Here is a 12532-nt window from a genome sequence, read left to right on the forward strand (position 1 = left end):
CACCTGAGGTTGGCACCTGAAACTGCCACTTCTTCTGAAGACTTCTACATACACCAAGAGACTATCTCAACAATGAATACCGTGAATAACCACAAAGTCGTGTCCAAGTGGAGGTGAATACGCCACCCCTCCACCATGATGTTTGCAGTCTTTCTCCAGAAAGTCCGAGACAGAACACGTGCCAGCTCCTCTGCGAGGTGCCCCGACCCGCCACCCCCTCCTCAGACTGACTCTGTTCTCAGGATTTGACACAGGACGCATCCCACTGAAGGGCACTATTGTTTACATTGATGTCCCCGCTGGACCGTGAGCTCCTTTGCTTTTATTCTTCACATTATCTCCCTCTAGCACAATGCCTGCTACATAGGGGAAATTCAGAAAAATATTTACTGGGAGTCTTTGGTCATGAAACAGAGCAAGGCATGAGGCCGTATGTAATAAGGAAATATTAAAAGTATTTCAAATATAAATAGGATCGTGGTGCTAACCTATCAGGCACTCCTACCATTTCTCTGATTTAACTGTTTTTTCTATTTGTTTCTTCTAAACCCATCTACCCTCTCTTCTAACTACTCCCCAAACTCTGACAGTCAAGCATTTACTCAAGTAACTTAACCCTCAAATAACTCAAATGAAGACCTGATTATCTCACGATTATGGAGAGCAGGTAAGAGGACAGAAGATATTCATCCGACCAGTTAACAGTAAATCACGAGCACAATCCCAGGGATTTATTTGCCTTTCCATCTTTGTGCCCCTGTCCCCCAACACCATCGCCAGCCCAGCACGTGGAAGCAGGAACACGTGCAGCCAGACGTGTCAATACACGTCTGGAAATACAAAAACAAAGTAAGTGATGGTCCCTGCGCTCAAGGACTTTATAGTCTCGCAGAGTCAAATTATGACCATGATAAGGCCGAGAGGACTGAGTGGGCTGTGGGCTGAGCTCCCTGAGCAAAGCAGAGGCAGCCACCTCAGAGGTGCAGGGCAGGGGTGGGCGCAGGGAAGCCTCCTCTTGGAGGACATGTGTGGGCTGAAGCGTAAAGGACGAATACCAGTCCGAGCGGCAAAGCGGAGGGTGGAGAGAGGGTTTTAAGCAAAGGAACAGCGCATACAAAAATACAGACATGAGGAAACTTCCATTCAGGCAAGAGCAAGTGCCAAGCGCCCACTACCGAATGCCGAAGAGCCGCTGTGCTGCACGGTGGTGACAAGCGCGTCTGCTCTGGGGGGATGGACGGAGCAGGACGTCCATCAATCTGCAAGTGCTCGGCATGGCGAGAACAGCAGGGGGACACGGAATGAACCGAAGCCAAAGAGATGGTGCGTTCCCAGTCACAGAAAGCCGTGTCACCCACAGGAACACCACCAGGTTTAACCTGAGAGAAATCAGTGTCCACTGAGAATGCCGAGCAGGGGAGGGATGTGATCGGGTGAAGAGCGAGCACTGGAGCGAGCGAATCGGTGAGGCCTACACTGTGACGGAGGCAGCCCGGAAAGCGAGAGCCTAACGCAGAGAGCCGGGAAGCAGGGGGAACAGATTGAGGGAGAGAATGAGGACTCAAGTCACGAAAATGTTGATTTTGAGACACTTACAGAACTCCCACATGCAAAATGACAATAGCGGCCATTTCGTCAGTGACCTCATGTGCCCGGTACCGCGCCGAACTGGACATATTATGTATGCATCATGTGATCACCACAGTAATGACCACTGTAACACTACAACATCGCTTTTCGATAACCTGCCCCCCTGCAATACTGCAAAACTGGATAAAACTCGGGAGGCTGTGACTGCCTGCCATCCTTGACTCAACACTTTCTCTCATTTCTCTAACCTTCTAATAAAGTCATCTTGCACTGGGTATCACCAAAACTTGAGGGCCTCAGACAGACTGTCATGGAAGGATGTTCCTGTATTACCTTGTTACTGACTGGGAAACACAGGCTCAGAGAGGTTGGCTAATTTGTCCAGAGTCACACAATGAAGGAGTTGGGTGTGAGCCAAGATATGTGTGACTACAAAGTCCCAGACGATAACCATTACAGCACACTGCCCATCTTGAGACCGGGGTGGCAAAAGATGATGGGGCGGTTCTTCCACAGGGATGGCGGCAGGTGCCCGGGCTGGGTAGGGATGCTCAAAGAAAGTGAAAGCAAAATGGAAGAGGTGAGTGAGAGCTCACTCAGGGATAAACTCAGGAACAGGAATTCACAAATAATTCTGGGAAGCAGGCAAAGAAGCATGAGGACACCAAAAGAGAACAGTGCCATAAAAACCAAGGCGTTCCGAAAGGGCATGAGCAACAGCGTCTAAACTTCAGGGAGATCAGATAAAACAACAAAAAAGGCCACTGGGCTTAACAGTAAAAAAGGCATTAACTGGTGACCTCGGCCAGGCAATTTTATTGGATATCTAGCAGAAACAAAGATTTGTTTGCAATGATAACAGGTGACGAGGAGGCAGACCATACGCATATCCTACGCTGTCTAAAAGCCGGACCAGCAACGAATGCAAGAGGAATCAAAGTCAAGTTTGTTCTGTTTTTCCGAAAAGGGGGAAAACTGAAGCAATGTTTAAGCTAACAGTAAAGGGGCAGTAGAGGCAAACAATGAAAATACAAGCAATTACTTAGTATTTAGCTCAGGATTCTAAATGCAATACAAGTAAAACTATGAAATAATAAGACAGATTTTATCCTAGGAATGAAATTAGAGAAGTACCCACTGCAGAGAAAAAAAACACATTTTAATTCTAGGCAGCAGAACTTTGAAAACCGGGCAATCGGTTGTTACTGATGATCAGCAAACAGAAGTCTACAGTGCTCTGTCAGCAAAACAGCCACATGGTCGTCATTTAGAGCAAAAGAAAGATAAAATAATAAATAAAACATCATGTTGTGTATGTGTGATGTTCCCTACCATAGAAGGGAGTCCCCAGGGTAATACACCTAGGGGTAAACGACACACAGGGGCCTCTCTTCTCCCACATTCACTAATGCCCTCCGTCTGGCCAAGGCCACCAAAACATGGAATAACATATTTGACTGGTCACTTCAGAGAAGAACCTGCACAATATCAAGAAGCTGGGCAGGGGCAGCCGGCGCAGGGCAGCTGGGTGCTCCCACACTGCCTATGTCTACACTAGTGAGCTCATCTGAGTGATTCTGGATCAACAGCAGAAGCAAGCCGCCTGCCACCAGCCATGATCTCCAGCACCAGAATTATCAGGACATCAGGGCAATGCGTCATGTTGATCTACTGGACTTCTCTCTGGGCATCTCTTCGCCAACTCGTGTCTCAGAAAACCAAAGCAAGGGTGTCTCTTACTGGGTCCTCATCAGCCTCCACATCATAATGCTCCCAAAACCTTAAAACTGTTTGAGGCAACAAACTATCAAAAACTAATTTTGCCTGGAACTAATAGTACAAAAATAATAGGGAAGATGCCCAGGAGGCAGTAACCCATCTCTCATATGGCCAGATAAAATACTGAAAAGGCCAGAGGTCAGGATCACTAAATAATCATGAGAATGGTAGCCTAAACTTAAACTGACATAAAGGAAAGTGACCTTGAAGACAATTTCTGGGAGAACCGAACTACACATTATGGGTGACAGAAACAGTCAACCCAACCCATCTAGCTTACAGTCCAGAAAAATTAACCAAGAACCAGAGACGAAACAGTGCTTATGGTATAATCTCAAAATAACAAATCAGAATCCACAGTAGATGAGAAAATGAAAAGACACACAAAGTGGGAAGACTCAACTTTATAAAAATGTCAAGTTATCTAAGTAAATGCACAAATTCAACTCATTCCTAAAAATGTAACAACGGGTACCCCTTCTACCTAAGGCCAAACAAGTTGCGGCCATGCCCTGTGCCACAGGGTATCTGAAAAGTTCTGAGTAAAAGTGGTATTATTCTGCTGGACTTGGACCCTTTGCTCCTGATTTGGTTCCGAATAACTTGACTAACCGGGCTGATTTCCAAATCCATATCCACCTGAGAAACTACCAGCCATTAACAAGAACACTCTCTTCAAAAGAAAGTAATACATCACACAAGGAGAAAGCAGGATCCAGTCAGACAACCTGGATGGATAAGAGTAGTCAAGGACACAGACACACACCACGGTAACTAGCTGAGCTCATCTGTGCTACTAAATGCCAGGATCACCGTGTGAGCGGAGGAGACCACAGAAGGCCTGAGGCAGTGTCTGGGTGTGGGCAACCTTCTGGGTTTGGACCTAGGTTTGTTCGGTTTGTAAAACTTCACTGAGCCTACATTTATGGTATGTGTACTTGTCTGTGTGTGCATTATATTTCAATGTGAAGTTTTTATACAAGACTGTAATTCAGATTTTGGAAAAATAGGGATTTCTAAAACTTTAGAGCACAGAACAGCAGAGTTATAAGAATCCAAGTTTAGACTCCCAGAAAGGCTACTTTGCAGATGACCATTCCCAGCTAGGAGAATCATGTAGGGAGTGGAAAGATCAACATCCACTTCCCAGCTCCCAGGTCCAGATCCCTGTGGTCGCGGCACTGCACTCTCATCTTCCTCAGTCTCACCTGGGCCCATCCTTAGTTCGCCTCCCCCATTCCAACTCCTTTCACTTCTATTTAAATGAATAAAGATGTTTAATGACTGGCAGCTTTTCCTTTACTCATTATCCTTCAAAAGAGAACAGCACATGCTATAAAAGACACACTACAAAAAATACGCTTTATAACCTTAACTGATGGGACAAATCCAGAATTTTTCAGGCCAATATCTAACTTTCTTAGAAAGAGTTCAGACAGACAACGGTTTTATAAGAGAAAGGATGCTCACAAAAGTTGAAAGATTCTATTAAACTGAGACCCATGCTGGTCTTTCCCCCTAGACCACTCTGTCTTTTCCTACAAAAAATTCTCAATAAAGGACGCCCATCCTTTGCCAAGACCTCAAGAGTTCCCTTTCCTGACACTGCCATCAGTCTGCAGTCCCTGGAGCTGAGCCAGAACAGCCACAAAAAACTCTGGAGGACTGGGTGGTGTGGGCAACACAATAAGGCTGGCAGGTGCAAGCCCTGAGCTCCAGGCACATATGACCTTCTGACCTTTGAACCAAACCTCTTTCCCTCCTTCCTCTGTGCGATCCAACCAGTAACAGCTGTGCTCACTACTACACGGGCTACGAGATACGAGACTGAGGGTCCACATGAGAAAGGAAATGGGAAAGCTGTGTAAGGGACACCTGGGTGGCTCAGTCAGTTAAGCGTCTGCCTTCAGCTCAGATCATGATCCCAGCAACCTGGGATCAAGTCCCATACTGGGCTCCTTGCTCAGTGGGGAGCCTGCGTCTCCCTCTGCTTGCTACTCCCCTTACTTGTGCTCTCTCATTCTTCCCCTGACAAATAAATAAAATATTTAAAAAAAAAAAAGCTGCGTAAGAAATCACCACGAATGGTAATTTATGGTGACAGCAGAGGTTTTGCAATGCAATACCACCCTTGGATTCTTTTATATGTCCAAATCTAGCACTGAAATGCCTTAAAATATAACAATTACATTAGGTTGAACCATCTGAAATTGTTGACTTACAGGTTCAGAACGGTAACTTTCGGCAATTTCCTACTGGTTCAACTTCACAGAAAACTTATAAAAGCTATTTATACTTTTAGCAATAGGTTTATTTAAAAAAAAAAAAAACCTAAGCAACTATAATACCTCGGGTTTGGGCAGCTTCCTTTAAAGCAGCTATAAGGTGAGGCTTCAAGTTATCCAAAATGAACCTTCCTTCAAGACCTGGGAAAAGGGACCTAAAAAGTGAAAGAAACACAGCAACTGTAACCTTCTAACAATTCTAAGATAAAAGAAATTCAATTACGTAATTTCAAATCAGTTAAATGTACTACTTTCTATAAATGATAATGCACGTACCAAATCACACTGCAATACTTTTTGATCGAATACTATCTAGGCATTCCTTTAAAACACGGTGGCGTCATGCGCCATAGCCAAGTCCAGAATAGTCTAAACATCTTAGAATGAAATTAACTTTATTTTCTGAGATGTCATACACATCCTCCTTTATAGAGTTCCTTAATGCACTGTTCTCATTAAATTCAATTTCGTCAAAATAATTCATTATCAACTCAATCTTACTTCATTATTAGTGCTTTAGAACCCTGTTTTCAGTGTCCTGTTAGGAGATATCCAAGAGAAACGACTGCTCGATAACTTTCAGGCTGACCAACATCTGAATGCTTTCTCACTTTAGAATGTAAAAATACACTTTTTCATAGTTTAACAAAGTATTTCTGTGAAAATCTTCCTGACTAGAGCTCTACCCTGATGGCGACTGATGGATTTCACAGTAAAGGACTCTAGATGTCCGTGGGGGGTGGGGGGAGGGAACAGCGCGGCAGAAGTATGAGCTCTACCTTGGATAGTCTTCTGAGGTAATATAAATAACATCTTGATCTGATACAGATGAGGAGAAGGGCACAAAATTTCCGTTTTGTAAAGGTAGCAGCTCCAACCCCAGCAGTTCACTGTAGGCTTGGTCAGAAAGCACGAATTCCAGAAGGTGAAGCTTGTCTTGGGCATCACCCGGTTGCGCAGACTTCCTCAGCACCTGCCGCACCCACGCGGGCGTCACTTTCCTCACGGGCTTGGCGCTGGAGGCAGCGAGCTCAACGGCAGCAGCAAGATTGGCGGGTACCTTGACAATCTGCTTCCCTGAGCTCTGGAGGTAGCTGAGCACGGTTTTCGTGTATTCCAAACTTTCATCCAGTTCTGAGAAGTAGGCCTCCTCCAACTTGACCCAGTGGTTGCTAATGGAATACATGACCGCGTTCTGGAACAGCTCGTTAAACAGAGGCTCCAACACCGGCTGCCAGTGCACCTTGACTTTGTTCGCATCGGGCCAAAGCTTATAGATGATGTCAACTGACAAGGGAAAATCAGAGTTCCTTTCTGCCTCCAGACGTTTTATGGAATCTAAGATCAGAGTCGCGTAGGCTTTAGGGACAACGTTCACAACCAGAAATTCATTCCACAAGGCTGCCGGGTCTCTCCACTGGTCCAGCTCTCGCCACTTGATGCTTCTGCGATTGTCAGTCAGGCCAAAAAACCCGCTGATGTGAACCGGGAGGCCCGTTTTGCTTTCCTCGCCCGGCGGCAAAGGAAGAAAGCAGAAGGCTTTTCCTGAGAAATCGGCTGCTGCTCCTTTTTCTTCATCATCTCTTGATAAAGACATGGCTATTCCAATGATCGGGACAAATTTCAATTCATCAGCTAAAGAATCAAGTTTACCACTAATCCCTCGCCCACCCACACTGTTACACACCAGCCAGGAGGTTTTTTGTGCGTCCTTAGTACTCTCATCTTCTAAAACTATATTTATATGATATGTTACACAGGTTATGCTATTGCTTGGAATCTTTTTACAATAGTTACTTATAGCAGTTTCCAGAATCTTTACAGAATTGGGCCGCTCGTGCTTCAGGGCCTTATTCTCACTAGCAGTTACCCTAAACACCAGTCTCTCGGTTCCATCGGCCTCTCGGACGTGTAAGGAAACATCCTGCACACTTTTCAGGAAGAGCAGCACTGTGTCTGCATCCGCCCTGAACGAGTCAAACAACTCAAGGACCTTCTGCTTATTGTAGAGGTTACTACTAAGCTGGGAAGGTTGTAGGCGAAGAGGGAAACGGAAAAACGTTCCTGGAAAATTGGCATTTACAAACGTTTCCTTGGTGCTTCCAAAAATGCCAATAAATGGTGCAAACTGGTCCGAAAGTTCACTAATTTCTTTGCTGTCATCTTTGAGATTCCAACACTGGCCGGATTCATGTGGACCAAAAAGCGTTTGATGAGGGTCTAGCATCCCAATCTGTTCACCACTAAATATGCAAGGAACATCTGTAAAGAAAATTTCGACAGTCGTGATCAACTCTGAAATTTAATGCACAATTATAATTACAGTGTACAATTACTACCAAAATATTGTAAGTGGAAAAGCACAAACCATGAAGTGACTCTAACACAGATTTATCTAAAAACAAACTAAATTTAGCTCAGGAATTTAATTCTCTGAACATGAAATCTAATGATCTCTCTTCTGACTCAGTACGTACCAGGCAGAGAAACTTTAGATGACGACTGCGGAAACGTCAGATAAATCTTCAAACACCTACTACACAATCAACAAATGTGAAGGATATTTACACTCAGCCCCCACAGCCACCTGAACACAATTATACAAACAGTTACACCCTACACTCAAAATACACATTCCCACCACAGAGTCTCTGAAAGTGGGGGAGGGAAAGGACAGTGCGGGTGACGCCCTCACCGTGTTACCCACTGAGCAAAGGCCCCGGGGTACGTCTATAAGCAGCCGCCCGGTTCACTTTCACCCCGTGCCTCTCATGCTGAGCACACCTCAGCACATGCAACCCAAGTGCAGTGCCGCAGGAGACACATTTTTTATGCAGCACGGCTCCTGAAACCAACAGCAACTGTTTCACCTGTTTCTCAACCACAGACAACACTATTTCGACAGAGGCAGAAAAACTAGGTACCTCAGATGCTCTGTACTTCGAGAAAATTCTTCACCGCAGTGCCTTTCTACGGACTTCCTGAGAGTAATTTTCACACGGTCTGCCCCACCTGCTGACTTTCGCACCTAACCTTCGCGCGAGGTGCACCCTCCTATTTACAGTCATCCACGGCAGCCTGCGCGGTCGCAACCACAGCCTGCTAGACTTCCAGGTATTTTAAGTAGGAAAGGAGACGTCCACCAACCCAGCTCCTAAATCCATCAACAATGCGGTGGGAGGACACTCCTGTCTGTACTCCCTTTACAACACGTCTGCACTCCAGTTACTAAAATTATGTCAGAGAGTCCGGATAGTTGTAAAGCATAACGCACGACCTTTGCAAATCCTCAGATTAGAGCACGGCACTCCAGTTAATACTGTCCCACAGAAGCATGCTCACTCGCAAACCGTGAACAAACCCACAGTGCGATGCGGATGCTGGCAGTCAGCTAGACTCCCCAACTAAACAATTCATTCCTGTACAACCGTCTCCGCGCTTATGCGTGGTTTTAAAACTTCCACATGTCACGGACCTGAGGGGTAACCATCAATGGTTGAACATTCATGTATAACTGTTACATAACAATTATATATAATTGTTATGTTACATAACATGTATTACATAACACTGCAAGTTGTGATTTAATATATGATTTATGTTCCACAATATATTATAATAATACAAATGCAATCAAAAATAGAAGCTTACAAAACTGGGCTACAGCGACCCAACACCCCACATGCCAAGGGCAGTCCCAATTCAGGCTAGAGGTTTGAGAACAATACCACCCTCTTCTCCTCTGAAGAGTGTTCCAGTGTGAACAGTAAGTTATATGGTTGCCCTAGCTTTAGCTACAGCTCTGCTAGCTGGCTCAGTCTGTCCTCCTGCAAGTTCAAAATGCAAACAGAGTATGAAACTAAACCACAACAAGTGCCAATTCCATTAAAAAAAAAACTTTTTAGCACAAACTGCAATAAATCCTGAGAGCTTTGACCCTGGAAGATAGCCATCTACTCTTAGAGATGTCTACACCAAGAGTTTAAAGTACTTCCTATTTTAACCACGAACCAGAATCCTCATATTCTTTCTAGATTCAAAACGTGATTTCAAAGTAATCTTTAAAATACTCAAAGGTTTAAGAAGAGCAAAATTTTTATCAGGAAAATGTGAAGAAACCAGAATCAAAGATCTTCACTTTGTTTGTTATTCAATTCTACTGAGTATTATACTTTCCTCTTCAATCTCCTAAGATTTAAAAACAGGTACAAGAAAATCTGTGAAAATCCTTTTGTCTGACTCAAAGATACTCTGTAAAATCTTTTAGAGTAGTAACAATTTATGCAGGTATTTTAAGAACTACAGTTCAAACCTCACGTAAAATGACAAAATATATAATATTACACTGAACCCACCAGATCACGACATTAATTTTCAGCATCACATGATGAGGCTGTGGTGTACCGACTATGGTAACTTTAGAAAACATGGATAGGTCACTGGCATACTTCTTGCTGCCATCAGAGAATTTGAAAAAGATGCCTTTTAAAAGTATTAGCTCCAAAGTTAACTAAACAAATTACAAAATATAGGTTAAAATAAATTACATGACCGTGACCCCAAAACCAAATACTATACCTGTTATATGATAGACAGAATTAAACCCAATTCCGAATCTTCCAACCTTCAGGGGGTCGTCCTTTTTCCTGCTCCTGGCTATTTCCTGAATGCCGTGCCAGTCCTCTGGTGTGAAAACTGCATTGTTGTACACATACAGAGCTGGCCCTGGGTGGTAAAACACACAAACAGTATTCAGAAAGAAGGCGTGGCGTTCAGGCCTCTGCCAACAGCTTCCTCTACATAAAACTGCTTATTCCATGGGCAGATGGAAAGAAGTGAATGGATGGGGCGCCTGGGTGGCTCAGTGGGTTAAGCCTCTGCCTTCAGCTCAGGTCATGATCTCAGGGTCCTGGGATCGAGCCCCGCATTGGGCTCTCTGCTCAACAGGGAGTCTGCTTCCCCCTCTCTCTCTGCCTACTTGGGATCTCTGTCAAATAAATAAATAAAATCCTAAAAAAAAAAAAAAAAAAAAAAAGTGGTGAATGGAATGACTGAATTCTGCACAATAATTCTGATTTTCACAATAAAAGCAAAATGGTAAAAATAACTAGCAGGGAAAAATATTATTGCTGGCCAAAACTCCAAAAAGGGAAAATTAAGAATGTTATGATAATTAACACATCCAAACCACAGAGCAAACAAGGAAGTTAATCAGAGCATACTATTACTTTATAAAATTTGCTCCTAAATGGTAGATTTAAATCATTTTATAAATGGGATAACCTATAAAGGTACTAAGGAGACTTGTTATCTTAAAAAAAAACCTTGTTAAGGGGCACCTGGGTGGCTCAGTAGTTAGGTGTCTGCCTTCGGCTCAGGTCATGATCCCAGGGGTCTGGGATCAAGTCGAATCGCGCTCCCTGCTCGGCGGGAAGCCTGCTTCTCCCTCTCCCATTCTCCCTGCTTGTGTTCCCTCTCTCTCTGTCTCTATCAAATAAATAAAATCTTTAAAAAAAAAAAAACCTTGTTAATACCTTATTTCATAAGAAGAAAAATAATCCTTTAGTCATGTGAATAATGACCTTGTTTGTTTCTGTTTTTGTCAGCATCTGGAATTTTCTATATGAGGGATTATCTGTATAACTAAAACAATCATTAATGTGACAAATTTTAAAATCAGCAATTCAGAATAACACTACCCTGTCTTCAAAGTCGTTCTTTTACTTTTTTTTTTTTAAGATTTTATTTATTTATTTATTTGACAGACAGAGATCACAAGTAGGTGGGGAGCAGGCTCCCTGCTGAGCAGAGAGCCCAATGCGGGGCTCGATCCCAGGACTCTAGGATCGTGACCTGAGCTAAATAAAGGCAGAGGCTTTAACCCACTGAGCCACGTAGGTGCCCCCAAAGTAGTTCTTTTAAAAGGTTAGCTTTATAATTCAAAATGTTTGAATTTACAATGTGAATTTATCATTCAAAGCATTTTTGGAACACTGCTTTTTTAAACCTCAGAATCTCAAAGAATTCAAACTTTTTTGAATATGTTCAACTGTAGCTAATTCATCATACTTAAAAATAATTAACAAAGTGCGAAGATATCTTAAGTGCATAGCTTGAGAAGGTGAAGATATCTTAAGTGCATAGCTTGAGAAAGTCTTACAAAGTGAACAAACCCGTGGAACCTCCATCCAAATGAACACCAGAGAACCTTCCAGCACCCCCAGAAGCCTCCCTTCACGAGCCTATAAATTCAAGATATGGGGATGCTGGCCATTGCTTGTTTTACAAAAATGGCCTGCTGCTGTAATAGTCTAAGAATGGATAAGAAAGTAGCCAAGACTGCTGAGACCTTTCCAAGGAAAAGCACAGGGGGCTGAAGTGGACTCTGGATTTCAGACCCAGCTCTACCATTACCAACTCATCACTTTGGGCAAACGAAAGCCTTTAAGGCTCAGTGTCCTCGTCTGCTTGTCTGTCAAGTAAGGATGAGAACAGTATCGCCTTGCAAAGGAGTGTGGAGGCTCAAATGAACAATACAAATGAGGGACCAGCACATGCCTTCAACAGAGTAAACCCAGAAACAATCAGATACACAGACTGCTGTAATCACTAGTGGTGTATGACACGTCAAGTATTTATGACCAGCAAAATACTAATATAGGAATCTTAATAAAATATGTATCTTAATCGCTAACAGCTAACTCTAGCTGGTCTGAAACGGCATCTCGTGAACGGTGTCTGGTTCTGCCTACTCCAAATATCCATTAAAAATACCTGTGAAGGCACAGAAACCAGGACCACAAAACGTCACAACACTGAACGCCGGGACTGAGTGAGCCTCTGCCAGAATCCAGAAAGAACTTGCACAAGTAGAAGGT

General features: G+C 43.6%; 1 protein-coding gene across 2 annotated transcripts in view; it reads right to left on the minus strand.

The window, feature by feature from the left end:
• The window catches only part of SACS (sacsin molecular chaperone), a 47219-nt gene that overhangs the window by 18434 nt on the left and 16253 nt on the right, over positions 1 to 12532 (minus strand). For both annotated transcript variants that reach the window (XM_046028347.1, XM_046028346.1), the window contains exons 6-8: positions 10233 to 10379; positions 6434 to 7916; positions 5718 to 5809 (exon numbers count right to left, since the gene is read on the minus strand). In XM_046028347.1, the coding sequence (XP_045884303.1) occupies positions 5718 to 5809; positions 6434 to 7916; positions 10233 to 10379 (1722 nt within the window). The remainder of the gene's footprint in view (positions 1 to 5717; positions 5810 to 6433; positions 7917 to 10232; positions 10380 to 12532) is intronic.

The sequence above is a fragment of the Meles meles genome, chromosome 14, assembly GCF_922984935.1.
Source record: "Meles meles chromosome 14, mMelMel3.1 paternal haplotype, whole genome shotgun sequence".
NCBI classification, from domain to species: Eukaryota; Metazoa; Chordata; class Mammalia; order Carnivora; family Mustelidae; genus Meles; species Meles meles.